This window comes from Solanum pennellii, chromosome 12, assembly GCF_001406875.1.
Source record: "Solanum pennellii chromosome 12, SPENNV200".
In the NCBI taxonomy this organism is placed as follows: domain Eukaryota; kingdom Viridiplantae; phylum Streptophyta; class Magnoliopsida; order Solanales; family Solanaceae; genus Solanum; species Solanum pennellii.
The window spans coordinates 77,978,361-78,004,918 of NC_028648.1; the positions used below are offsets into that span (position 1 = coordinate 77,978,361).

The 26,558-nt window shown below is 33.3% G+C and overlaps 3 protein-coding genes and 4 non-coding genes across 36 annotated transcripts; 3 read left to right on the top strand and 4 right to left on the bottom strand.

Moving 5' to 3' along the window:
* The first annotated feature begins 1,519 nt into the window (after positions 1 to 1,519).
* TRNAG-GCC lies at positions 1,520 to 1,590 on the top strand. The gene has a single exon. It is a non-coding gene; the product is annotated as a tRNA-Gly (tRNA).
* LOC107006770 (probable phosphopantothenoylcysteine decarboxylase) lies at positions 1,532 to 5,365 on the bottom strand. Its single transcript, XM_015205287.2, has 3 exons — positions 5,079 to 5,365; positions 2,833 to 3,150; positions 1,532 to 2,297 (listed from the first exon to the last, which is right to left on the bottom strand). Exons 2-3 carry the CDS (start codon positions 3,136 to 3,138, stop codon positions 2,007 to 2,009), a joined length of 597 nt encoding a protein of 198 aa, XP_015060773.1. The 5' UTR covers positions 3,139 to 3,150; positions 5,079 to 5,365; the 3' UTR covers positions 1,532 to 2,006.
* Positions 5,366 to 9,318: 3,953 nt separating this feature from the next.
* LOC107007397 (RING-H2 finger protein ATL47-like) lies at positions 9,319 to 13,214 on the top strand. Of its 12 annotated transcripts, none has more exons than XR_003575734.1 (5): positions 9,322 to 9,592; positions 9,915 to 9,991; positions 10,830 to 10,985; positions 11,704 to 12,057; positions 12,542 to 13,214. XR_003575734.1 is itself a non-coding variant. In XM_027913573.1 (2 exons), exon 2 carries the CDS (start codon positions 12,633 to 12,635, stop codon positions 13,083 to 13,085), a length of 453 nt encoding a protein of 150 aa, XP_027769374.1. In that variant the 5' UTR covers positions 11,710 to 12,057; positions 12,542 to 12,632; the 3' UTR covers positions 13,086 to 13,214. The 12 variants fall into 12 exon arrangements, 1 of the variants encoding a protein (XP_027769374.1); XR_003575735.1 differs by having other exon boundaries at positions 9,322 to 9,556; XR_003575739.1 differs by having other exon boundaries at positions 9,319 to 10,985; positions 11,710 to 11,807; positions 11,932 to 12,057.
* LOC114075428 lies at positions 9,428 to 9,530 on the top strand. The gene has a single exon (XR_003575878.1). It is a non-coding gene; the product is annotated as a U6 spliceosomal RNA (small nuclear RNA).
* Positions 13,215 to 14,172: 958 nt separating the features above from the next.
* Positions 14,173 to 25,085, bottom strand: LOC107007453 (V-type proton ATPase subunit F-like). Of its 19 annotated transcripts, none has more exons than XM_027913518.1 (6): positions 24,807 to 25,083; positions 24,569 to 24,661; positions 23,518 to 24,108; positions 16,895 to 16,976; positions 16,617 to 16,699; positions 14,173 to 14,418 (listed from the first exon to the last, which is right to left on the bottom strand). In XM_027913518.1, exons 3-6 carry the CDS (start codon positions 23,551 to 23,553, stop codon positions 14,224 to 14,226), a joined length of 396 nt encoding a protein of 131 aa, XP_027769319.1. In that variant the 5' UTR covers positions 23,554 to 24,108; positions 24,569 to 24,661; positions 24,807 to 25,083; the 3' UTR covers positions 14,173 to 14,223. The 19 variants fall into 19 exon arrangements, 5 of the variants coding, with proteins under 5 accessions (XP_027769319.1, XP_027769317.1, XP_027769318.1 ...); XR_003575624.1 differs by having other exon boundaries at positions 14,276 to 14,553; positions 16,785 to 16,976; positions 23,518 to 23,905; positions 24,807 to 25,081; XR_003575632.1 differs by lacking the exons at positions 23,518 to 24,108; positions 24,569 to 24,661; positions 24,807 to 25,083 and adding exons at positions 17,544 to 17,956; positions 18,044 to 18,160; positions 18,627 to 19,012 and having other exon boundaries at positions 14,276 to 14,553; positions 16,785 to 16,976.
* Positions 18,830 to 18,932, bottom strand: LOC114075433. The gene has a single exon (XR_003575882.1). It is a non-coding gene; the product is annotated as a U6 spliceosomal RNA (small nuclear RNA).
* LOC114075434 lies at positions 24,895 to 24,997 on the bottom strand. Its single transcript, XR_003575883.1, has one exon. It is a non-coding gene; the product is annotated as a U6 spliceosomal RNA (small nuclear RNA).
* Positions 25,086 to 26,558: the final 1,473 nt, after the last annotated feature.

Consider the following 26,558-nt stretch of genomic DNA (forward strand, 5'->3'; position numbering starts at 1 on the left):
CAGACAAAAATAATCAATAGGAACAAATTAAATTTGAGGAGAGGAAGTATTCGCATCTGCTTTTCCAATATTTTAATAGTTACCACTCAAGTATTCAGTGCATAATATACATTCTCTTTCTTCTTGTTATTTATACTTTTTTTATTATTATTGGCTTTTGACTTTTTTTAAAATACAAAATAAAATAAGGTTACATCTTACCATGGTAAAGTTAAAAATTGTGTTAAAGGTGTTAAAAGTTTAATATACGTATAACAACTAATTTGACCGATATTCAACTAACTAGTATCCGTTATTCTATGTATACGCCATTTAAATACACACTCGAACCCTAATTATAGAATAACATTAAATTAATTTGTCGACGACGGATGTTCAACTAGCTAGTACTCGTTATTCTATATGTCAACGCCATTTAGATACATCCTCCAACCCTATTTATAGAATAAGATTAAATTAATTTGTCAACAACGAATGTTCAACTAGCTAGTACCCGTTATTCTATATCTCTACGTCATTTAAATACATTCTCGAATCCTACTTATAGAATAACATTAAATATGTTATTGATGTTGGTTGACAATTTTATTCTGTTAAGTTTTAAAAGTTTGGTAAAATGTAAAATAGTTTTCTACATTTTTCAAACCCTATTGAACAAATCCTAATTGAACTTCAAAGTTCAAAACTAAATTAATTGGCAGTCGTCACATGGTCCCACATGCACACTTGTCTGCTAATCTATGTTGTTTAATGCAGGCCTCTCTACATAATTGCCTATTAAAATTAATAAGTTGCTTAGTTGACTTTCTCTAAAATATTATATCTGAAAAAAAGTACTATAGGGTATAAAGTTGTACACAAAAATTAAAAGAATATTATTAACATTAACTGTACAATTAGGAGTAAGATTTAAGTATGTTTATCTTGGTACAGATGTAAGCTCTACAATAAATCTGTGATATTGCCAAATCTCAAGCTGATTAATCAAATCACAGAAAGCAGAGTTTATTAATAAGTGACTGAAAAATATAGTTTTTCGTCCAAACTTTAAAAATCAATCTAAAATTAAGGCATTTTAAAAGAATCACATACAATATTTTTAAAAATAATAATTCCTCTGTCTCAATTTATGTGGCACTTTTCATTTTTCGATAGTTAAACAGTTTAACTTTGACCGCACATTTGCGTATGAAATCTTCAAATTTTTTGAAATGAAACTTATATATTTGTAAACTACGTAAAGAATACTATAAGTCACAGTAATTGATAATTCAAAATGTTAAAAGAATCTATGAAGAATTTACGATCAAAGATAGACTTATTTGAATCTCGAAATGCGAAAAGGGTCAGAGAAAGTGAAACGGAAGGAGTAATAAAATAGAACATGTTACCATATATGCAAATGGAAACGAAATTGAATAGAAAGAGTAGGGCCAAGGATGAATTATACACAAAAAAGTATGCATGTCATGTGTTTCACCAAATCAATATGATATTTCACTGCATGATCAACACCAAAGCACCAGTGGTCTAGTGGTAGAATAGTACCCTGCCACGGTACAGACCCGGGTTCGATTCCCGGCTGGTGCATTTTTTTTTCTTTTGCTGAAGCTTGTAAAATCACTCATTTTATATAGTCCAATAAGCCTGTGAGATCAACAAATTTATACAAACCTACTCCAAAAATAGATTTGAGTTTCCAGCATCACTCGCTACGCTAATCAAGAAGCTGCATCAATTTGGCACATACCATCCCATGATTACATCCACTTTTATCAGCTAATACTACTTGGAGTTGCATAATATCTCCACAAAAAATGTAAGTCAAGTAGCTCTAAAGAGTATGAACGATACAGCTGGGGAGACACAAAAGTACAGGGGAGAAGAACGACATGCCAAAACATGTAAGAGATTGTACCAGATACAGGTAGGATCTTTGGGACAAAATTCTTGTGGCGAACTTCAAAAGCAATTTCTATGCCACGGATGAAATGGTGAATGAACTCTCATGATCCACTACCCCCTGATTGTGATCGGGACTTTACAAAGAGTCTTACAGTTGAGAAGATGAAAGAAGGCTCTTCCATGGCTCCATTTACATAATCTCCAGAGGGAAGCCTCTTTGATACTGGTGGTATAAGAGCGATGCCAAGCTCGTCAATTGTCATAAGATGACGTTCTGTGAATGGGTTATACCACATAAATGAATTCATCGCTGGTGCCACAAAAAAGGGTTTCTTATAGTCCCATGCTCGCACAATGCAGGTCAGCAAATTATCACACAATCCACCAGCAATCTACATCATAAAAATACATATCAATTTATATGTGCCATAAAAAGAAACGAGTAATCTAGTAACCTCAAATGACTGTATAACTATGAGATGCAGATCCTTCAAATATTTTATGTTAATATCTGAATATTCCGGACGCCTGTTTTACCGAATTTCCACACTTGTCACAGATCTTTTCACTTTCAGGATACTTGCCATGGACACACGAGTATCCAGGGAACCAAATTCCATGATAACTTTACTAAGTCTAGGTCCTCAGTCAAATTAGTAATTTTTGAACATTTATCTGAACTTAGTTATATCACTATGGTTAACTAGTAGTATATAAGGAAATGAATTTATTTCTTGCAGTGAAAATGTATATCCAATCTATGTTGCTTGGACTCTTCAAAAATGTCGACGGGTGTGTGTCGGATCCTCCAAAAACAGTGTATTTTTGAAGGATCTGACATGGGTGCGGCAACATTTTTGGAGAGTCCAAGCAACTTAGTATCCAATGTCATGGAATGATAAGTAAGAAGATACAAGGAGACATCACCTTTCCAAGCGTATTTGCTGATAAAGGGGCAATAACCATGATATCAGCCCACCTACGGAGCTCAATGTGTAGCACACCATCACCCACCTTCTTCCAAACGGACCATTCATCATCATCTGTATAAAGGTCGACGTTTCTTGGAAATGACCCTATGTCTATGAATGGAAGAGAAGCTTTTGTTGCAACTGCTTTGACTTCTGCCCATTCAGAAAAGCATTGACATAGATTTGAAAATTTGATAGCTGCCACACTTCCACTTGCAGCTAGCAGAATCCGAGGTTTACGTGAAGCATATTCAGGCTCCATGCTTCCTATAACCTGTAAAAGTCAGAATTAATTTTCTAATTGTATCAAGAGAAAAACAATAATTATGAGTGTGGCACCTATGAGAGAGAGAAACAAGTAGATACAACATAGATCACTAGCAAAATTTGACAACCTTATATATCTATATTGCCATTCAGTCGAGATAGCATTTCCCATTTTTAATGACTTTGATTACGATGCCATGACTTCGTATCACTAAGATTTGCAAACAAAGGCTTCATACCTTCATTTACAATAATAATAAGAACAACAGCTATCCCTTTATGCAGAGTACAGTGATTGAGAGAAATGTCATGTAAACGAACCAACTTTACATAGTAAAGAACCATTCGTTATAAGAATTAGGAAAGATTAATGAGGCAAATAGTCACTCTGCTTCCTATCACCACAGAATCTTCAAGTCTTCTGCAATATTACTATTCACTGCAACATGGTTTAGTACAAAGGAAATCCCATCGATGGTTTAGTACCACATAATTGGAGCATATCACAAAATCCAAAAATAACGTAGTGTGTATAAAAAAGATACATGTAGATATTTGTACTGCTGTCCAAATATATATATGTATATTGTGCTAAATATTGGAATCTAATAGAACAAAAACCTACAAGCCTTTTTTGTCAGATTCTTTAGTTAGATCACACCACAACATTTGCTAATCCTACATAATACGTACGCAAAGCTAATATTATTGACTCTGCTTTACTTTAGTATTTTTCTTTTCTTGAAACAGTTCACTTTGTGCACTGTTTTCAAAAATGACATTCATTTAGAGATTTTGGTTTACTATTCGAATCCTAAATTTCTAAGAGTGATCGAACTGAAATCATCTGCTCATCTTACAAGTGGACTTCACATTACAACTCTCAAAACCCATTATTTATTATAAGACCTTTGATGCCCCTAGTAAAATCTTTTACATTAGCCTTTACCTAGAACAAAGAAGAAAAAAGACATAACAGTGTCTCTTAGGTCTTAACACAAAACTGTAGACCAATCCCAAAATGAAAAGACTCAAACCTCGCGTACGGACCAAACCAGCAGCTACCTTTTTTATATATATAAACAAGCTATTGAATCCCCTTGACTTAGCTTCAATTTTTTTATAAAGTAATAAGTTCATTAGAAAAGGGAAAAAGCTCACCCGTAAACAAGAAGTATACCAGAACTCCAGAAGTAGAAAACCTTACAAGAGGACATGGTTTCTACAAATAACACCCACTCATCTATACATGTAGGAATCCCATGGGTGCACCAAAATGAAATAAGGAAAAATAGGTCATTCCTCAAGTGTAAAAAGCCTTTCTCTACTCCCTCAAAAGCTCTTCTATTTCTCTCTCGCCATATGATCCACAGAAGTCCTAGAGGATTAACATCCCATTCCCCTTGACTTAGTTTCATATCTTAGGCATGACACTTTTACATTTCTTTTAGTCCCCGTGATAAATTTTTAGCTCCGACGCTTGACCAAACTATGTGAATTTACCACGGTATGATCAATTGAGGCAAATTATAGTACTTCTTCCATTTCGATTTGTCTGTCTCCCTTTCCTTTTAGTCCATTTCAAAATGAATGTTGAATTCCATTTCACACAACTCTTCAATTTCAATTTTAACCATGACATGCTCAAAATCACAAAAATTAAAGTACATTTGGTACATTCGATATATCGTTAATTTAAAACAACAAAGATTCAAAAGCATTCTATTAATTTCATAAACTCACATGCGCCAATACTTTATGTTTAGGAATGATCGATCCGTTTAGTCAGTTCCAAATACAAAATTATACCAATACATACATTCCACAAAGTAAAAATTGAAGCATCATTACGCCGTTAAAACTGTAATAGATCGACTGCAAACAAACGGAAAATCAACATTCAGAGAAAACACATAAGCACAGCAGTGAACTTACCGAAAACTTGAGTAGAAATGAAAACGGAAATTGAAGTGCAAAACTTGTGAAGAACAACTCTTCCGAGAAGCCAGCTCTCCGTTTACTCCGGCGGCGTTGAGAAAACCCTAACCGGAAGTCGGACGCCGATCAATTTTGTAAGAGCGAAAAGGGCGGGATAAGCGCAATTTGTGCTTTATAGTATTTTTAACGGAGAATTGCGATTCGGGACTTCTGAAAGATTTTTTTGAAAAGAAAAGTCTATATATATAGTTTACTTGGGCACCAAAAGCCAATTTTGGGCCTCCATCATATATATTAGGCATAATACATAAATGTACTCTTTAACTTGATTTTAAATTACATTTATGCCCTTCAACTTTGAATGTGCACAAATAGATATCTAAACTTATATAAAGTTGAACAAATAAACACACATGTCCTACATGTCATCCTACATGTCCTTTTTTGTTCTATGTGGTGTCCTACGTGTATTGTGTCATGTAGGACTCATGTGCTTTTTAATTTAAAAGTTGGATACTTAAAGTGTTTGTTTGTGCATTATGAATATTTAAGGTCAAAGTTAAAATTTGAAGTCAAGTTTACGGTCCAATATATGTATTATGCCTATATATTACTCCATCTGTTTCGAACTTATATGACTCGATTAGACGTAGCAGAGTTGATCGAGTTTGTATATAACTTTTTAAGTATTAAATTGTTAATGTGATTTATAATATATAATTTTTAAATAATAGATGTTATTTATGTGGCCCACATATGAAATTTAAGTTGTTTATTATTATGAATTACTACTATAATTTTTAAATACATAACATGAAACGGAGAAAATACTAAAAATAAATAGAGAAAATTGAAACAAAAGGGCAAATTAATCAAATTTGTCTCAATGTGACATTTGTGGAACTTTGAGAGTCAACAAAAATTTCAATATATTTTTAAATATTGTATGTTGTTAATTATTTTGATTTATATTACTATTTTTTCGTAACTTATTTTCTTTTTTCGATCGCGATATTTGAACTAACTTGCAAGCACCTTAATTTACTTGATTGGATTACTTTGCTCAACAAGATTTGAATATATGAAAATAAATAAATGGGAAAAGGGTTAAAAAATACTCTTTGACTTTATTTTATCAGTCGTTAAAAAAAGTTATATTTATCCTTGCCATCTACAAACTTATCACATATATCCCTCAATTGGATGGAAAATCCTAAATCAACAAAAATAATTCCATTTACTTAAATTAACCAATTTAAACCAGACCCAATTTGTTCGAGTTATCATTTAACTCATCTATATTTGTCTCCGTTGGACGACTTTGTAAGTTCAAGCCCTTATGCTTCAGTTCTTGATTCCTGCAAATGCCCCAACCTGGGTTAACAAGTCCATACACAAGCACTCAAAAATGGGTTTCATGGACACGATGTCGAAGAGGGATTGTGTTTCTTGGAATTCAGTTATTACATTTTATCGTTTCTTTTTTTTGTTTTTATGTGTATATCCAAAAAGATGAAGATGAATATAGGTTGATTAAATGATTAGTGGGTTGGATCGGATTTAAATTGATTAATTTAAGTAAATGGGGTTATTTTTGTTGATTTAGAATTTTTCATCCAATTGAGAGATATATATAATAAATTTATAAATCGTGGGGTAAAAATAACTTTATTTTAACGGTGAGAATATATTTAACTAATAAAACAAAATCGAGAGATATTTTTAATCCTCTTTCCTAAATTAATTTAATATTATCTAGATAGCCCAAATAAAATCCATAAGAATTGGTGAAGTTGATGTTGAGATGAAAATCTTAAGGTCACCTATCTACATGACATAGAAGAGAGCAAAAACATGGTTTTACTTCTTACCTGCGAAATTGTTCATTTAATGGTCTCAAATTATTCGCATTATGTTGTTTATCATTGTCTCGCGTATTTCTTTCTACTATTAATTATATTACTTTAATAGTTTCTTTATCCTTTGAGTTTGATTTTTTATTTATATATTTTTTGCACTTTGATTATCGAAGTAACTTATTATCACTATTGTTTAAAATGATTTGTCAGGTTTTCCTAGCATTTTATCATGACCGTCATCATTTCAGTTATTTCTACTTTCTTGAATAGAGAGTCTATCAGAAACAATCTCTCTACTTAATTATTTTTCTTTATATATATATATATATATATATATGTAAATATATTTTGTAATAATAATTTAAGGCATAATACATAAATATGTCTTTCAACTTGGCTTCGAATTACATTTATGCCCTTCAACTGTGGGTGCGCACAAGTAGACACTTAAACTTGTATAAAGTTGAACAAATAGACACACATGTCCTACATGTCATCTTACATGTCATTTTTTGTCCTACGTGGTGTCTTACGTGTATTGTGTCATGTAGGACTCATGTGTTTATTTATTTAAAAGTTGGATAATTATAGTGTCTGTTTGTGCATTATGAAAGTTGAAGGTCAAAGTTAAAATTTGAAGTCAAGTTTAGGGTCCAATATATGTATTATGCCTAATTTAATTACCCTCTCTAAAAAAATTTAGTGGTAAATTAATTACTATATTATAATTATATTCTTTCCGCTTCTTCTTACCTTAAATTAAATGTATTCCTAAAGAAAGTAGTAGGAGAAGTAAATAAAATAAGAAATTTTACCTTAAGTTTCCAAAAAGGATTATAACGTTTCTAAACAAATTAGGAATATATATCGATCTCTATATAGTATATACTCTGTTTCTTCAAACAAACTCTCAAAATCGTTCTCTGTTTCTTTGAGAATTTATCGTGTTGCTGATAGAGTAAATAATCATATAGAAAGTAAAGAGATTTGTGCTATATGTCAAGTGGAATTTGAGCATGAAGAGTCCATTGTGACACTTGGGTGTGGACACGAATATCATACAGGTTGCATCAAACAATGATTGCTGAGGAAAAGATTGTACCATTTGTCGAGCTTCTGTTTTGTCATGATATGAAATTTTATTGTATTAATCTCAAGTTTTGATCACTACTTGTTTGTATATTGAACTTAGTAAGACGGTTAGTTGTTCTGAAGTTGTGAATGTAAATCACTATACGTATACAGACATCTTATAGTATATATGTTAGATGTGATCGATGCTTGAATTTCTTATAATGTTCATTAATTAGCTTATCTTTGGTTGATTGTCTTCGCTATGATGCCACTGATGAGTGAAAACTAGTCAACTGAAAGCATGTATTGTTATAAATTGGAATTTAGAAGCTTTAACATTCTCATATTTTGACTAATTTTTCCTAATATGACTAGAAATCTTTACACATTTCTTTCAAATGGGAGAGGAAAATAATGAGTTTTATAAGGTATAAAACAAGTTCAATCGTACACTCGCTTATGGGATCAATGATGGTGTAGCCAAGGTACAAACTCGTGGATTCTATGTGGTCAAAGTTAAAAATACAAATCATGAGCTTGAATCGTGACAAATATTATCAAGCCTAAGTGACAAATCCTTTAGGTTGTTGGGTCAAAGCAGACAACACATGTCATGTGCTTGGACCGTAACATCTTTATAGTACTATATAAGAATAATCTAGACAAATGTGACTAAAAACTGAGAAATTAACAAGTAAAACTTTTACTACTCATAAATTTACAACAAAAATAGCCTATCTCTGAAATTTCCTCTTTTTCATCTACAAGTCCTATTTTGTATACATATAAAAGTTGTTGAAGAATTTGCACTATATATGATGTAACTCATGATCTTCTTAAGTGGGAGAAATACACTTTATTTATTTTCTATGTCAATTAAATGTGTGACTAACTATATTCATCAAAATTATTTATCTTCTTCAGAGAGTTTCATATAAATAAATTTTCTTATTCATAATTTTCATTAAGGAGATTTAATATTTAAAAAATCAAACACATGAAGAAAGTTTTACATCAATTGTATATACATAAAAACAATAATTTAACAATATATAAATAGTTATTTCGCTCAAGAGTGATTCTTTAGTATAGAGGGTTCGTAAATATATTTGGTGTAATTAACCCAAAGATAATACTTATGTAAACCCTCTCTACGATCATGAAATCTATTTTTTTTCTTTAGCTTTTCATAATTACAAAAATTACCAGTATTGACTATTGAGTGTATTTAAAAACTGAATTTATGATAATATGGGTGATTTTGAAATAAATGTTGTTAAAATAGGACTAAGTATTTGTTTTTTGAAACTTAAGGACCCAAAACGACATATACTCTTCCTTTACGTTTCTCCCACAGCGGTATCAGAGAGAAGCTTGCAGGAGGATAAGAAGCGCAGAGAAGCAATGGAGTTCGTCCCTTCGGGGACATCCGATAAAATTGGAACGATACAGAGAAGATTAGCATGGCCCCTGCGCAAGGATGACACGCACAAATCGAGAAATGGTCCAAATTTTTTTGCTGGCGTCGGCGCTGGTGCTCCGGTCAGTCTGTATTTTTTTGCCGGCCGTCGGCGGCGCGTAAGCTATTTTGGAGTCTTTCAGTCAGTTTTATTTTCTGTTTCTTCTGGATTCAATTAGTATATTATCAACATTTGATTTCCATGGCTCCTCTCGTAAAAAAAACCTAGTTCAATTAATGTATTGTGATTCTGTTTTACTTCCTTGGTTTAGACTTAATTTGCATCTGTAGTTTTATCAGTACATTGTGATTCTGTTTTACTTCCCCAATTAATTTGCATCTGAAGTTTGATCAGAATCCCCAAATTCATGTTTTTTGCTAATTAGGTTAAGCCGTTTGATTGACTTACTATTTTGTTGTAATTGTTGGTTACAATTACAGTAATTTCAGTTTAGATGGCTAATACAGCTTCTATCAGAACAAATAACTCAGCCTTCACTGCTATGATTGCTGATGAGGTGATTCACTATTTAACCTTTCACTAATAACCAATATGCTTTTATATCTATCTTTACAAATTGAATTTGTTACCTAAAATGCGTGGAGGTCAGAAGGTTAGTAAGAGTATTCTTGCACTTTGTTATATTGTCTTCTATGGTTATTATTTTCTGTTGTTTCATTTTGTTTGAATCTTGTTGTTTTGCTGTCATATTTCTTGCTACCATGCTTCGAGTCCTTTTCTTTTCTTGTCGAGCCATGGGTCTATTGAAAACAACTTCTCTACACTACAAAGTTTTAAGGTCTACATCCTAACCTCCCCGGAACTCACTTGTGGGATTACACCGGGTATGTTGTTGTTGTTGAATGGATTCGTTGATGTAAATGATGGTGTATGAAACTGATAGTGTTATGAGATTGAATATGTTCTTAAATCTAATTTCTGATTCTAACAAACTCCAAAGTGGAAATAAGTAGACATCAAGTATACTGGTTGTGTAATGGACCCTTATCGACAAGTCAATTCTTTTTATCTTATTCCAATTGCAGGGAAATTGGAATTTTAAATTCATGTTCTCTTTAGCTGATTAGCGTGCTTAGGAACTGGTTAATGTAGGATACAATCACAGGAATTTTTTACTAGCAGGAGTTGGTAATATTGATTCGATGAGGGAAACTAACTATCTTGTTGTCGATTCAAGTATGTTTTCAACTTATTATTGTGATTTAATAGCTGAAGAACTTATGAATGAAAGAAAATCGAGGTTGCTTGTTTTATCACTCTAATTTTTTTAGAAAGAATGTAATGTATATATATATATTTCCGTTTCTTATGGTTTATATGTAATGGTGAAGCAGATTGAAGATGCTTTTAAAGAATTCATCTCAAGGGAGGACATTGGGCAATATTGTTAATCAGCCAATATGGCAGAATCCGTACAATCATTTCAACTGCTGGTTTTAACTTTGACATGGAGAATGTCGAATAAATTAGCATGTTAGTGCTTATTGGAGGTATGACGCCATAGCTTTGAATTTGTGAAACACTTTATATAGCAAAAGTGGTTAAGGATTTTTTTTAAAATAGACTATCCATGGGTCCAAATTTGTGACGTTGTAGTGAGACTCAGGCCAAATACCATTAGCAGGATGGTCCTTTGGACAATGCCGAATCTGAGAAGTGTCAAGGTTAATACCGATGAGAGCTACATAGTTTATAATGATAAGGCAGGGAATGGGGGGATAGCCAGAGGTTGCAATGGGGATTTCGTTTTTGCTTTTGCTTTTCCTGTACAGTGCCAAAATCATTGAGGGGTAGCCAGAACATGTTCCCTCTCAGTGGTTTGATCTCCACTCGCAATTGGACAATATACTATTATTCATAAGAAACACTTGGTTCAACAAAAAAACATCGATTCTGATGAAATCATGTCTCCAATTTTACATCCATGTATCCTGTTTTGAGTTTCTTGATCGTTACATGCCATAAAATGTTAACAGTTCTTGTCCAGATGATGAACTTTTAGCCTAGAAGTTGCTACTTAAAGGTAGTGGCCACTTCGTCGACATAGATGTCATGTAGCTTCTCCACAAGAATATGTTGAGCCTTATCCTGAGAGCTTATGCAAAACACCATCAGATTTTTTTCTGTTGTATGGACTGCATATACTTGTAAAACTTATGATTATCTGATCACAGACTTTGATGATTGTAAGGATTGTTTTGATCCTAGTGGCAGAGAGAATACTCGTTGGACAGTGAAAAAGGATGCTGGTGTTGACGTCTCTATCGATGAAGTGATACCAGTAACGAGGGATGGAGCGATTAGAATAGGTGGTACGTGGCTACATTTGCTGTAAGAATGAGAAGAAGGAACATAACGGTTGTATCGACTTCAATGACTTATTGACAACATGTTAGATACCAACGACACATTTACACTTGTTGTTTTTTGATTTAGAGGGTGTCAAGGCTTGGTGTGCTGTTTTGGCTTGACCATTTCTTCTGTGTTGGTTGAGCAATTGGAGAAAGTGTATACACTACGTACTAATGGAGATTGCGTTGACTTGGTGTAAACACCCAGCAAGTAAGTTTTTTCCGCTTTCCTTTCGGCATTGTTGGAAACGCCATTGAGAATTCTTGGTGACACTACTATATGTTCCATTATTTTTTTAACTAATAATTTAAATAGCCTCTATTTAGAAAAAAATAATTAATGGGAGATCAATTATGTTCTCTCTACTTCTCTTTACCTTAAATTAAATCCTATTCCAATAGAAAGTAGGAGAAATTAATAAAATAGTAGAAAACTTTTTGTTTCCGCAAGTTTCCAAAACAGAAAAAAAAGGTTCCTAAACAAAATAGGAAATTAAATCCTTAAATGGTAGGAGAAATAAATAAAATAGGAAACAACTAAGTTTCCATAAAAGAAAGTATGAATACCAAACTCTATATATACTCTGTTCTTCACCTTCATACTCTGTTTCTTCAAAAAAAAAAAAAAATCATAGTTAGGGAATCTAGCTTAGAACAATGAGTAGCTCTCAATTTATGTTTGTGAATTCGCGTAGGATTGGAAGTAGAAGTAGGCGATCCCCCTATGATCGTTCTTCCAGAAGAAGACGATACGATCATCCCTTCGTTTTGGGATTACAAGCCACAATGACTTCACACAGTGATGAAATTACAATTATTAACGTCAGTAGTCGTGATTTAGTGGAAAGGGCATTAAGGCAGCAGCATGTACCAGGCTATATCAATGGCGGATCATCACCAAATTCTTCAGATGATTTTGATGATGAACTTCTGTTTGATGATCAAGAGAGTGAATTGTATGATGATCAAGAGGCTTCTACGAAGGAGAAAGAGGACGATGCTATATTATTGGGGTATTTTAGAACAAGAATTTTTCGTGCTGCTGATGGTGTAAACAATCCCACAGAAACTGAAGAAACTTGTGCCATATGTCAAGCGGAATTTGAGCATGAAGAGTCCATTGGTACACTTGGGTGCGGACATGAATATCATACAGGTTGCATCAAACAATGGTTGCTGAGGAAGAAAGAGTGTCCCATGTGTCGAGCTTCTGTTTTGCCCTTAAAGCATAGCATATAGAGATTGTTTTATTATTATAAAATTCCGTTGTATTATACTTAGTAAGACAATTAGTTATTCTCAAGTAGTGGATGTAACGCACTATATATTTTTTTATAAATACAATAACAATTTGTTTCCTATCCTAAATATTGTTAAGACACCACGAATTACCTTATCATTGACATTTAGTAAATCTGGACTTTTGTAATTTTGAACTATACAATGAATTTTTTCTCTCATTTACAAACCTACTATTCTACAAAATTTGCACTATGATGCTACTGATGATGATCTTAATCTGGAAGTAAGATCAACGAACACATCCTCTTTGCAAAGGTATTGTATGACCACCCATTGGGTGATCAAACCCAAACTCATGGGTTCTATGGGGTCAAAGCTAACAATACGAACCATGGGCTTAAGTCGTCTGTCATCACAGATATTATCTCAAGAGACAAAATCATTAGGTTGTTTGGTCCAAGCGGACAACATATGTCATGAGCTTGGATAGGTCATTTTCATTTGTAAAATAGAACTTGTAAATCAATAATTTTTTTTGTCGTTGTAAAATAGAACTTGTAAATCAAAAGGATGAGATTTTAGAGATAGGTCATTTTCATTTGTAAATTTATGAGTAGCAAGAGTTTTACTTCTGATTAATTATTAATTCTTTAGTCATATTTACCTAGACAATTCTCATATAGTACTGTGAAGATGTTACGAATCAAGTTAATGACATGTATTATCGACTTTAACCCAATAACCTAACGGATCTATCTCTTGGGCGCGACAATATATATCAGCCACGACCCAAGCCTATGGTTTGTATTTTTAACTTTGAACACATAGAACTCACGAGTTTGTATCTTGGATACAAGATCACCGAGCCCAAAAACGCGTGTTACCATGTGAACTTGTATTATCTTTTTGTATTATCTTTAAAGAATCGTTAGTATAATTGTATGACATGTAACCACTGACATGTTCTCTTTTACATCATCCTGTGTGGAGAATTTGGAAATATTTTATAAGAAATAAACTAATTGACAAACATTATACAAGCATCAATATATATGATTTGATAATTCATGGTCTCTTAACAATATTTAGGATATGAAACAAATTGTTCTTGTATATATAAAAAATGTATAGTACGTTACACCCATAACTTGAGATCAATGCGACAGAATTTCATAATAAAACAGATCTCTATATGCTTATGTATTTTAGGGCAAAACAGAAGCTCGACACATGGGACAATTTTTTTTCCTCGACAACCATTGTTTGATGCAACTTGTATGATATTCGTGTCTACACCCAAGTGTCCCAATGGACTCTTCATGCTCAAATCCTGCTTGACATATGGCACAAATTTCTTCAGTTTCAGTGGGATTATTTACACCATCAGCAAGACGATGAGTTCTTGTTTTAAAATAGGTCAATAATATAGCATCGTCCTCTTTCTCCTCGGTATTAGCCTCTTGATCTACAAACAGTAGTTCATCATCAGACAATAGTTCACTTACTAGTTGAGAATCATCTGAAGAATTTTGTGATAATCCGCCATTGAAATAGTCTGCAAACTGCTGCCTTACGGTCCTTTCCACTAAATCACGACTGACAAAAACAATTGTAATTTCGCGACTGTGTGGAGTAATTGTAACTTGTAATTCAGAAACGAGGGGATGATCGCGTTGTCTTCTAATGGAAGAACGATCATAGGGGAATGGCCTACTCCTATTTCCAACTCTACGTTGCAAGTTACTCATTCTTCAACACCAGATTTTCTAACTTTGATTTTTTTGAAAGGGATAGAGTATGAGGGTGAAGAACAGAGTATATATAGAGATGGATATTCCTAGTTTGTTTTCTGGAAACTTAATTATTTACTTCTCCTACTATTTAAGGGTTTTATTTCCTATTTTATTTACTTCTCCTACCATTTAAGGATTTAATTTCCTATTTTTGCTTTGTTTTGGAAACTTAAGGCGTCCCTATTTTGTTTTCTCCTAGTTTCTTTAGGAATGGGAAGGTAAAGAGAAGTAAAGGGAACATAATTAATTTCCCACTAATATATTATTTTTATTGTAAATAGAGGATATTTAAATTGTTAGTAAATATATATATATATAGATATATATATAGATATATATAAAAATGATAGTAATGTCACCAAGAATTCTTCAATGGCTTTTCAAACAATGCTGGAAAAGTAAGTGTTAGCATTATAATTTGAGCAATAATTTGATATTGCTCATGTTATGGCTTTTGTTTCTTAATATTTGAATAACAAAATCATTGTGTAAGTTTACCTTTAAGACTTTAATATGTTCACGCAACACCAACCCAAATCTTGACTCATCAAGGCCAAATACATAAGCAGATCCCTAAACTTATTGGATTTTTTCCCTCAGGTACCTCAACTACGTCATTTTCCTATTGAATCATTGAACCCCCATAATTTGCTCCGTTTAAACAAACACCGTTGTCTCCAGATTTGTGAGGAGTATTGATAGAGGATACATATGTTGTTCCACAAATCATTAGTCCAATTGATAGTGAAAATGTTTGAGAATAATTGTGTTTTACTTAAGTCATTTGAACACATTAAAAAACAAATGAGACTAACACGGTTTGTCTTCATTCCTTCAATCAAAATTATTACAATTCGAACACAGTTGAAGACATTTACAATAGAAAAGCTGATCAAAATCAACCCACAGTGTTTTAAAGAAACAAATTATGGGTGGTTCAATGATTCAATTGAAAAATGACATAGTTGAGGTACCTGAGGGAAAAAATCCAACAAGTTAAGGGATTTGTTTATGTATTTGGCCTTATATCAATAAGCACACACTACATTTCTGTCCTTCTATACACACTCCATCACCTGAATATGCGGAGGACAGAGTCATTTTAGACAAACGGTCCTCCTCTTTGCAGTCATAGAAGTTGGCATTATATGGCAATGACTCCTTAATTTTGCTATTTAGACGCCATTCAAGGTAAAAGGGCAGCCTGGTGCTCAAAGCCTCCGGCATTGGCAGGGTCCAAGGAAGGGCGCACCCCAAGGGGAAGGGGTGAGCTATAGATAGCCTACTCTAATGCAAGCATTAATGGCTGCTTCCACAGCTCGAACCCATGACTTATAGGTCATACAGAGACAGCTTTATTGTTGCTCCAAGGCTCCCCCTTCGAGGGCCACACACCATTCAAGGTTGACTTTGCAAATACAAGTAAACCAGGCAAGTGGTGGAACTGTCACATGAAAGTTTTTTTTACGACGCCTAGCTTCCTATATCAAACTCTGATTAATTTATTTTCCGCTTCTCAATCAGGTTTCTCACGTCAAGCTACCTTTGGGTCTAGGACAGTTAAATTTTTCCCTGTGATGAGCAACTTCACATGTTCATAGCTACACTGTCTTACCTCCAATCAGCACTAACATGCTAATTATTCTACATTCTCCATGTAAAAGTTAAAACCAGCAGTCGAAATGATGTTACAGCTGCTGCCATAAACAAGAGGCAAAATAGAATAAAAACTCACATATTGGCTGATTAACGGTATAGCAATGTCCTCTCTTGTGGTGAATTCTATAAAAGCATCTCCAATCTGCTTCACTGATATATCTAAACCATAAGAAACGGAAATATACATTACATTCATTCTTAAAAAAACAAATTAGAGTGATACAAAATGTAAAAGCTCCATCACCTCACAAGGACTTGACAACCCTAATCAAGCAACCTCAATTTTCTTTCTTCCATAATTTTTTCAGCAACGAAATCTCAACAATAGAGAGAACAAAAAAGTTGAAAATATACTTGAATTGACAATCATATATTTAGTTTTCCTCCTCAAATCAACATTGCCAACTCCTGCTAGTAAAAATCCAGTGATTGTATCCTACATTATCAAGTTCGCTAAGTACGCTAATGAGAATATGAATATAAAATTCCAACTTCCCTGTAATCGAAATATGATAAAAGAACATGACGTGTGGATAAGGGGCCATAACACTACCAGTATACTTGATACCTACTATTTCCACTTTGTAGTTTGTTAGAATCAGCAGTAAGCAAATTTATTGAAATATTATGTAGGACATCTCTATGGACAGGAAGGGTAGATGCATCCAGGAAGGCATTAATAGCATGGGAGCAACTATGTAGTTCTAAAACTGCAGGCGGACTCAATTTACTGGATATCCAAACATGGAATAAGGCTGCAATAAACAAGTTACAATATAGTTTGAGTACTAAAAAAGATAGACTATGGGTGAAATGGGTTCATATGTACTATGGGAAACAAGGAACCTAATGGGATGTTCTAGCACCTCAAGCTTCACGGATGGTGAGGAAAATACTCCAAATACACAAAGAACTAGAAGTTATTGGCTGGAATGAGGAGTATGCCAACCAGATTGATAAATTTTCTACAAAACAACTATATAAAGCTCTTAGAGGAGATTACCAGAAGGTGGAGTGGAGGAAACTGACTTGTAATGATACAGCTTGTCCTAAGCGGATTTCCATATTATACTTAGCATTACAAAGCAGGCTGCTCACAGGGGATCGATTAGCAACATGGGGCTGTGCAGAAGATGTTCACTGTGTCGTATGCGGAACTGAAGATGAGAGCCATAATTGTATATTCTTTCGGTGTCTGTTCTCATCTCAGGTGTGGCAGAAGGTACTCTGTTGGCAAAGTATCCATAGGGAGGGGCTCGAGGATGGGAATAGGAAATAACTTGAGTAAATGCCCAATGCAAAAGCAAGCAAACAAGAGCTGAGGTATATAGGATGGCACTGGCTGCAAGTGCTTATCTTATTTGGCAGGAGAGGAACCAACGAATTTTCCGAAAGATAACAAGAACCCCTGCAATGCTGGCGAAACAGGTTGTTCAAGAGGTACATATAAGAGGAAGAACAAAACCAAGACTAAGCTATATATTGTAAACTCTGAATTTCTACCCTGTGATAGTGATATTGTAGCAAGGAACTGGTTGTAAAGATAGTAGAGATTGAAAGTTGCTGCAAAACTGGGTGCTGTCCAGTTTGCTTGTGTTACTGATCTGTAATGTTCATTTACTTACCAAGAAAAAAAAGGAATCAGCACTAAGATTTAAGAACATATTCAATCCAATGACACAATCAAATTTTACACACCATCATTTACTACAACAAATCCGTTCAACAACAACATACCCAATATAATCCCACAAGTGAGGTCTGAGAGGGTACGGGATTTACAAGACCTTATCCTTACCTTTATGGGGTAGAGAGGTTGATTACGATAGACCCTCGTTTCGACAGAAAAGAAAACATACATTGAAGTGTGGTAGCAAGAAAATATGACAGGCAAACTAGCAAGATACAAATGAAAATGAAATCAACTAATACTAATAGACATAGAAGAAAAGGAAAGGAAGTGCGACAACACTCTGTTTGACTACTAACCTTTTAACCTAATCCTGACCTTCACTACTTTTAGGTAACAGATTCAAATTGTAAAGATACATATTGATTATTAATGAAAGATTAAATAATGAATCACCTCATCAGCACTCATAGCAATGAAGGCTGAGTTATTTGTTCGGACCGGTGCTCGATTCAACATCTAAACCAAATTGATTGTGATTGTAACCAACTACAAGAGAATCACTATGTACTTATTGAATCTCCGAATAGATTACGCGCCGCCGACGGCCGGCAAAAAAAATACAGACTGACCGGAGCACCAGCGCCGACGGCCGGCGAAAAAATTTGGACCATTTCTCGATTTGTGCGTGTCATCCTTGCGCAGGGGCCATGCTAATCTTCTCTGTATCGTTCCAATTTTATCGGATGTCCCCGAAGGGACCGACTCCATTGCTTCGCTGCTCCTGTTATTCTCCTGTACGAAGCTCTCTGAGCTCGATGTGGGAGAAACGTAAAAGAAGAGTATATGTCGTTTTGGGTCCTTAAGTTTCAAAAAACAAATACTTAGTCCTATTTTAAAAACATTTATTTCAATATCACCCATACTATCATAAATTCAGTTTTTAAATACACTCAATACTGGTAATTTTTGTAATTATAAAAAAAAGAAAAAAGAAGATAGATTTCATGATCGTAGAGAGGGTTACATAAGTATTATATGTAGTTAAATTATTGTTTATATATATATATAATTGATGTAAAACTTTCTTCATATGCTCACTTCTTTAGATTTTAAACCTCCTCAATGAAAATTATAAATAGGAAAACTTATTTATATGAATCTCTATAAAGAAGATAAATAATTTTGATGAATATCGTTAATCATGTATTTAATTGAAATAGAAAATAAATAAAGTGTATTTCTCCCACTTAAGAAGATCATGAGTAACATAATACATAGTGCAAATTCTTCAACAGTTTTTTTTTATATATAAAATAGGACTTGTAGATGAAAAAGAGAATTTTAGAGATACGTTATTTTCGTTGTAAATTTATGAGTAGCAAAAGTTCTACTTCTCGTTAATTATTCACTCTTTTGTCATATTTGCCTAGACAATTCTCATGTAAAAATGTCACGACTCAGCACATGACATATATTGTCCGCTTTGACCCAATAACCTAACGAATTTGTCTCTTGGGCTTGATAATATCTGCTACAATTCAAGCCATGATTTATATTTTTAACTTTGAACACATAGAACTCACGAGTTTGTAATTTCGGCTACTCCATCATCGAACCCAAAAGCGTGTGTATCATATGAACTTGTTTTACCAAATAAAACTCATTATTTTCCTCCCATTCTGAATGGAATGTGTAAAGATTTCTAGTCATGAATTTATCATACCAAATATTAGGAAAAATTAGTCAAAATATGAAATTGTTAAAAGTTCTGAATTTCAATTTGTAATTATACATGCTTTCAGTTGCCAACATTATAAGAGATACAAGCATAAACTAAATGTAGATGATATGACAATTTGTAGTCGTTTAACAATATTTAGGAATAGGAAATAAACTGTTTTTGTAATTATCAAAAATATATAGTTAGTTACATTCACTATTTGAGAATAATTAACTGTCTTACTAATTTTAAGACAATGAAATTATATAATAAAATAATTTTTGTATGCTATGTTTTCAAGGAAAAATAGAAGCTCGACACATGGACAATCTTTTTTTCTCAGCAACCATTGTTTGATAAAACGTGTATGATATTCGTGTCTGCACCCAAGAATCCCAATAGACTCTTCGTTCTCGAATTCCGTTTGACATATGGCATAAATTTCTTTAGTTTCTGTCGAATTATTTACTGTTTTAGCAACACGATAAATGCTTGTTTTAAAATACCCAAAATAATATCGCATCCTCCTCTGGATCATTAACCAGTTCAGTTGCTGCTAGAGAATCATCTGGAGGATATAACTTTTTTTTTTTTATAAATAGAGGCGCTATTTAACAAGTAATTTATGTCCTCATTATAGTCCAATTGTAGAGGAAAAAAACATATAGTGCGTTACTTCAGAATAACTAACTGTCTTACTAAGTTTAATACAACAAAATTTTATAATAAAATAATCTTTGAATGATATGCATATCAAGGTAAAATAGAAGCTCGACATATAGGACAAATTTTTTTCCTCAGCAACCATTGTTTGATGCAGTCGGTATGATATTCATGTCCACACCCAAGTGTCCCAATGGACTCTTCGTGCTTAAATTTTGCTTGACATATCGTACAATTCTCTTCGGGTTCTTTTACTTTATCTTTAAATACAATAACACGGTGAGTTTTTATTTTAAAATAGCTCAATAATATAGGATCGTCCTCTTTCTCCTACGTATAAGCCGCTTGATCATAGGGGAATAGCCTAGAACGAATATAGTGCAACGATTGCACATTATATGTAAAAGATTCAGGGTAACTCATTGTTCAACACAAACAATTTTGAGATTTGTGAATACTTATTGAAAGGAAGATAGAATAATTTTAGGTTTTCTTTTTTTTAAAAATTATTAATTTTTGAAGGAAAAGGGTTAATATATAGAGATGGATATTCCTATTTTATTTATTTCTCCTACTTTCTTTAGGAATAGGATTTAATTTCCCACTAAATTTTGAGAGTATTTAAAAATAATTACAAAACAAGGTAAAAAAATATGGAATAAAAAAGGGTTACTTTCGAATAGTCCGAAGTTAAAAGGGCAAAAAAAAATTAAAAATTTCAAAAGGGCACATCATATTATTTTGAAATCAGAAGAGCAAAATCAATTTATGAGTAGCAAAAGTTTTACTTCTGATTAATTACTAATTCTTTAGTCACATTTACCTAGACAATTCTCATATAGTACTGTGAAGATGTTACGGCTCAAGTTAATAACATGTATTATCGACTTTAACCCAACAACCTAACGGATCTATCTCTTGGGCGCAACAATATATATTAGCCACGACCCAAGCCTATGATTTGTATTTTTAACTTTGAGCACATAGAATTCACGAGTTTGTACTTGGATACAATATCACCTAGCCTAAAAACGCGCATTACCATGTGAACTTGTATTATCTTTAAAGAATCGTTAGTACAATTGTATGACATGTAACAATTAAGAAAATCTTGGAAGAGAGTGTACTTAGAGGCATGTGTATTGTCCAATTGTGCATGGAGATCAAACCACTGACATGTTCTCTTTTACATCATTCTGTGTGGAGAATTTGGAAATATTTTATAAGAAATAAATAATTGACAAACATTATACAAGCATCAATATATATGATTTGATAATTCATGGTCTCTTAACAATATTTAGGATATGAAACAAATTATTCTTGTATATATATAAAAAAAATGTATAGTACGTTACATCCATAACTTGAGATCAATGCGACAGAATTTCATAATAAAATAGATCTCGATATGCTTATGTATTTTAGGGCAAAACAGAACCTCGACACATGGGACAATTTTTTTTCCTCGACAACCATTGTTTGATGCAACTTGTATGATATTCGTGTCCACACCCAAGTGTCCCAATGGACTCTTCATGCTCAAATCCTGCTTGACATATGGCACAAATTTCTTCAGTTTCAGTGGGATTATTTACACCATCAGCAAGACGATGAGTTCTTGTTTTAAAATAGGTCAATAATATAGCATCGTCCTCTTTCTCATCGGTATTAGCCTCTTGATCAACAAACAGTAGTTCATCATCAGACAATAGTTCACTTACTAGTTGAAAATCAACTGAAGAATTTTGTGATAATCCGCCATTGAAATAGTCTGCAAACTGCTGCCTTACGGTCCTTTCCACTAAATCACGACTACGGACATAAACAATTGTAATTTCGCGACTGTGTGGAGTAATTGTAACTTGTAATTCAGAAACGAGGGGATGATTGAGTTGTCTTCTAATGGAAGAACGATCATAGGGGAATGGCCTACTCCTATTTCCAACTCTACGTTGCGAGTTACTCATTGTACAACACCAGATTTTCTAACTACGATTTTTTTTTTTTTTGAAAGGAATAGAGTATGAGGGTGAAGAACAGAGTTTATATAGAGATGGATATTCCTAGTTTGTTTTCGGAAACTTAATTATTTACTTCTCCTACCATTTAAGGATTTAATTTCCTATTTTTGCTTTGTTTTGGAAGCTTAAGGCGTAAACAAAAAGTTGCCTATTTTGTTATTTCTCCTAGTTTCTTTAGGAATGGGAAGGTAAAGAGAAGTAAAGGGAACATAATTACTTTCCCACTAGTATATTATTTTTATTGTAAATAGAGGATATTTAAATTGTTGGTAAATATATATATATATATATATATATAAAAAGTAAATGATAGTAAATGTTGGAAAAGTAAGTGTTGCATTATAATTTGATATTGCTCATGTTACGGCTTTTGTTTCTTAAAATAGCCTACTCTAATGCAAGCATTAATGGCTGCTTCCACAGCTCGAACATGACGTGTTGATAAGGGGCCATAACACTACCAGTATACTTGATACCTACTATTTCCACTTTGTAGTTTGTTAGAATCAGCAGTAAGCAAATTTATTGAAATATTATGTAGGACATCTCTATGGACAGGAAGGGGAGATGCATCCAGGAAGGCATTAATAGCATGGGAGCAACTATGTAGTTCTAAAACTGCAGGCGGACTCAATTTACTGGATATCCAAACATGGAATAAGGCTGCAATAAACAAGTTACAATATAGTTTGAGTACTAAAAAAGATAGACTATGAGTGAAATGGGTTCATATGTACTATGGGAAACAAGGAACCTAATGGAATGTTCTAGCACCTCAAGCTTCATGGATGGTGAGGAAAATACTCCAAATACACAAAGAACTAGAAGTTATTGGCTGGAATGAGGAGTATGCCAACCAGATTGATAAATTTTCTACAAAACAACTATATAAAGCTCTTAGAGGAGATTACCAGAAGGTGGAGTGGAGGAAACTGACCTGTAACGATGCAGCTTGTCCTAAGCGGATTTCCATATTATACTTAGCATTACAAAGCAGGCTGCTCACAGGGGATCGATTAGCAACATGGGGCTGTGCAGAAGATGTTCACTGTGTCGTATGCAGAACTGAAGATGAGAGCCATAATTGTATATTCTTTCGGTGTCTGTTCTCATCTCAGGTGTGGCAGAAGGTACTCTGTTGGCAAAGTATCCATAGGGAGGGGCTCGAGGATGGGAATAGGAAATAACTTGAGTAAATGCCCAATGCAAAAGCAAGCAAAACAAGAGCTGAGGTATATAGGATGGCACTGGCTGCAAGTTCTTATCTTATTTGGCAGGAGAGGAACCAACGAATTTTCCGAAAGATAACAAGAACCCCTGCAATGCTGGCAAAACAGGTTGTTCAAGAGGTACATATAAGAGGAAGAACAAAACCAAGACTAAGCTATGTATTGTAAACTCTGAATTCTACCCTGTGATAGTGATATTGTAGCAAGGAACTGGTTGTAAAGATAGTATAGATTGAAAGTTGCTGCAAAACTGGGAGCTGTCCAGTTTGCTTGTGTTACTGATCTGTAATGTTCATTTACTTACCAAGAACAAAAAGGAATCAGCAATAAGAATTAAGAACATATTCAATCCAATGACACAATCAAATTTTACACACCATCATTTACTACAACGAATCCGTTCAACAACAACATACCCAATATAATCCCACAAGTGAGGTCTGAGAGGGTGCGGGATTTACAAGACCTTATCCTTACCTTTGTGGGGTAGAGAGGTTGATTACGATAGACCCTCGTTTCGACAGAAAAGAAAACATACATTGAAGTGTGGTAGCAAGAAAATATGACAGGCAAACCAGCAAGATACAAATGAAAATGAAATCAACTAATACTAATAGACATAAAAGAAAAGGAAAGGAAGTGCGACAACACTCTGTTTGCCTAATCCTGACCTCCACTACTTTTAAGTAACAGATTCAAATTGTAAAGATACATATTGAAGCATATTGATTATTAATGAAAGATTAAATAATGAATCACCTCATCAGCACTCATAACAATGAAGGCTGAGTTATTTGTTCGGACCGGTACTCGATTCAACATCTAAACCAAAATGATTGTGATTGTAACCAACTACAAGAGAAATACAAAAAAAAAAAACTTATTCAATCACATAGCTAAACCTAATTAGCAAAAACATGAATTTGGGGATTCTGATAAAACTACAGATGCAAAAATTAAATCTAAACCAAGGAAGTAAAACAGAATCACTATATACTTATTGAATCTCCGAATAGATTACGCGCCGCCGACGTCCGGCAAAAAAAATACAAACTGACCGGAGCACCAGCGCCGACGGCCGGCAAAAAAATTTGGACCATTTCTCGATTTGTGCGTGTCATCCTTGCGCAGGGGCCATGCTAATCTTCTCTGTATCGTTCCAATTTTATCGGATGTCCCCGAAGGGACGAACTCCATTGCTTCGCTGCGTTTCTTATTCTCCTACAAACTTCTCTCTGAGCTCGATGTGGGAAAAACGTAAAATTCCCCTAAGTATTATTTTTGGGTTAATTACACTTATCAATTCTTGAGCAAAAAATTATTTATATGTAATTAAATTATTATATATATATATATATATATAATTGATGCAAAATTTTCTTCATGTGCTTATTTCTTTAGATTTTAAACCTTCTCAATGAAAATTATAAATAAGAAAATTTATTTATATGAATCTCTATAAAGAAGATAAATAATTTTGATGAATATCATTAATCATGCATTTATTGACATAGAAAATAAATAAAGTGTATTTCTCCTGCTTAAGAAGATCATGAGTAACATAATACATAGTGCAAATTCTTCAACATTTTTTTTAATTTGTTTTTTTATAAAATAGGACTAGTAGATGAAAAAGAGAATCGAGAATCTTAGAGATACGTTATTTTCGTTATAAATTTATGAGTCGCAAAAGTTCTACTTTTCGTTAATTATTCACTCTTTTGTCATATTTGCCTAGATAATTCTAATGTAAAAATGTCACGACTCAGCACATGACATATATTGTCCGCTTTGACCCAACAACCTAAAGGATTTGTCTCTTGGGCTTGATAATATCTGCCACGATTATCGAACCCAAAAGCGTGTGTATCATGCGAACTTGTTTTACCTTATAAACTCATTATTTTCCTCCCATTCTGAATGGTATGTGTAAAGATTTCTAGTCATGAATTTATCATACCAAATATTAGGAAAAATTAGTCAAAATATGAGAATGTTAAAAAGTTCTTAATTTCAATTTGTAATTATACATGCTTTCAGTTGCCAACATTATAAGAAATACAAGCATAAACTAAATGTAGATGATATGACAATTTGTAGTCGCTTAACAATATTTAGAAATAGGAAATAAATTGTTTTTGTAATGATCAAAAGTTAGTTACATTCACTACTTAAAGGATAATTAATTGTTTTACTAAGTTTAAGATAACGGAATTTTATAATAAAACAATTTCTGTATGCTATGTTCTCAGGGCAAAAGAAACTCGACACATGGACAATCTTTTTACTCAGCAACCATTGTTTGATAAGATGTGTATGATATTCGTGTCCGCACCCTGAAATCCCAATGGACTCTTCGTGCTCGACTTCCTCTTGACATATGACATAAATTTCTTTAGTTTCTGTCAAATTATTTACTGTTTTAGCAACACGATAAATTCTTATTTTTAAAAATCTGAATAATATCGCATCCTCCTCTTGATCATCAATCAGTTCAGTTGCTGCTAGAGAATCATCTGGAGTATATAACTAATTTTTTTACTTTTTTTATAAATATAGGCGCTATTTAACAGGTAATCATCAGGGTAACTCATTGTTCAACACAAACAATTTTGAGATTTGTCAATACTTACTGAAAGGAAGATAGAATGATTTTAGGTTTTCTTTAAAAAAAAGATAATTAATTCTCCTACTTTATTTATTTCTCCTATTTTATTTATTTCTCCTACTTTCTTTAGGAATAGGATTT

Coding starts and splice junctions, on each gene's coding strand:
- LOC107006770 (XM_015205287.2), bottom strand. CDS start 3,138: ATGGAGCCTGAATATGCTTCACGTAAACCTCGGATTCTGCTAGCTGCA. Junction 2,298..2,832: donor CAGCAAATACGCTTGGAAAG/GTGATGTCTCCT, acceptor TTTATGATGTAG/ATTGCTGGTGGATTGTGTGA.
- LOC107007453 (XM_027913516.1), bottom strand. CDS start 24,631: ATGTTGAATCGAGTACCGGTCCGAACAAATAACTCAGCCTTCATTGTT. Junction 16,977..24,568: donor TTGTTATGAGTGCTGATGAG/GTGATTCATTAT, acceptor TTGATAATGTAG/GATACAATCACTGGATTTTT. Junction 16,700..16,894: donor ATATATGATTGTCAATTCAA/GTATATTTTCAA, acceptor CTTATGGTTTAG/ATATATCAGTGAAGCAGATT.
- LOC107007397 (XM_027913573.1), top strand. CDS start 12,633: ATGACTTCACACAGTGATGAAATTACAATTATTAACGTCAGTAGTCGT.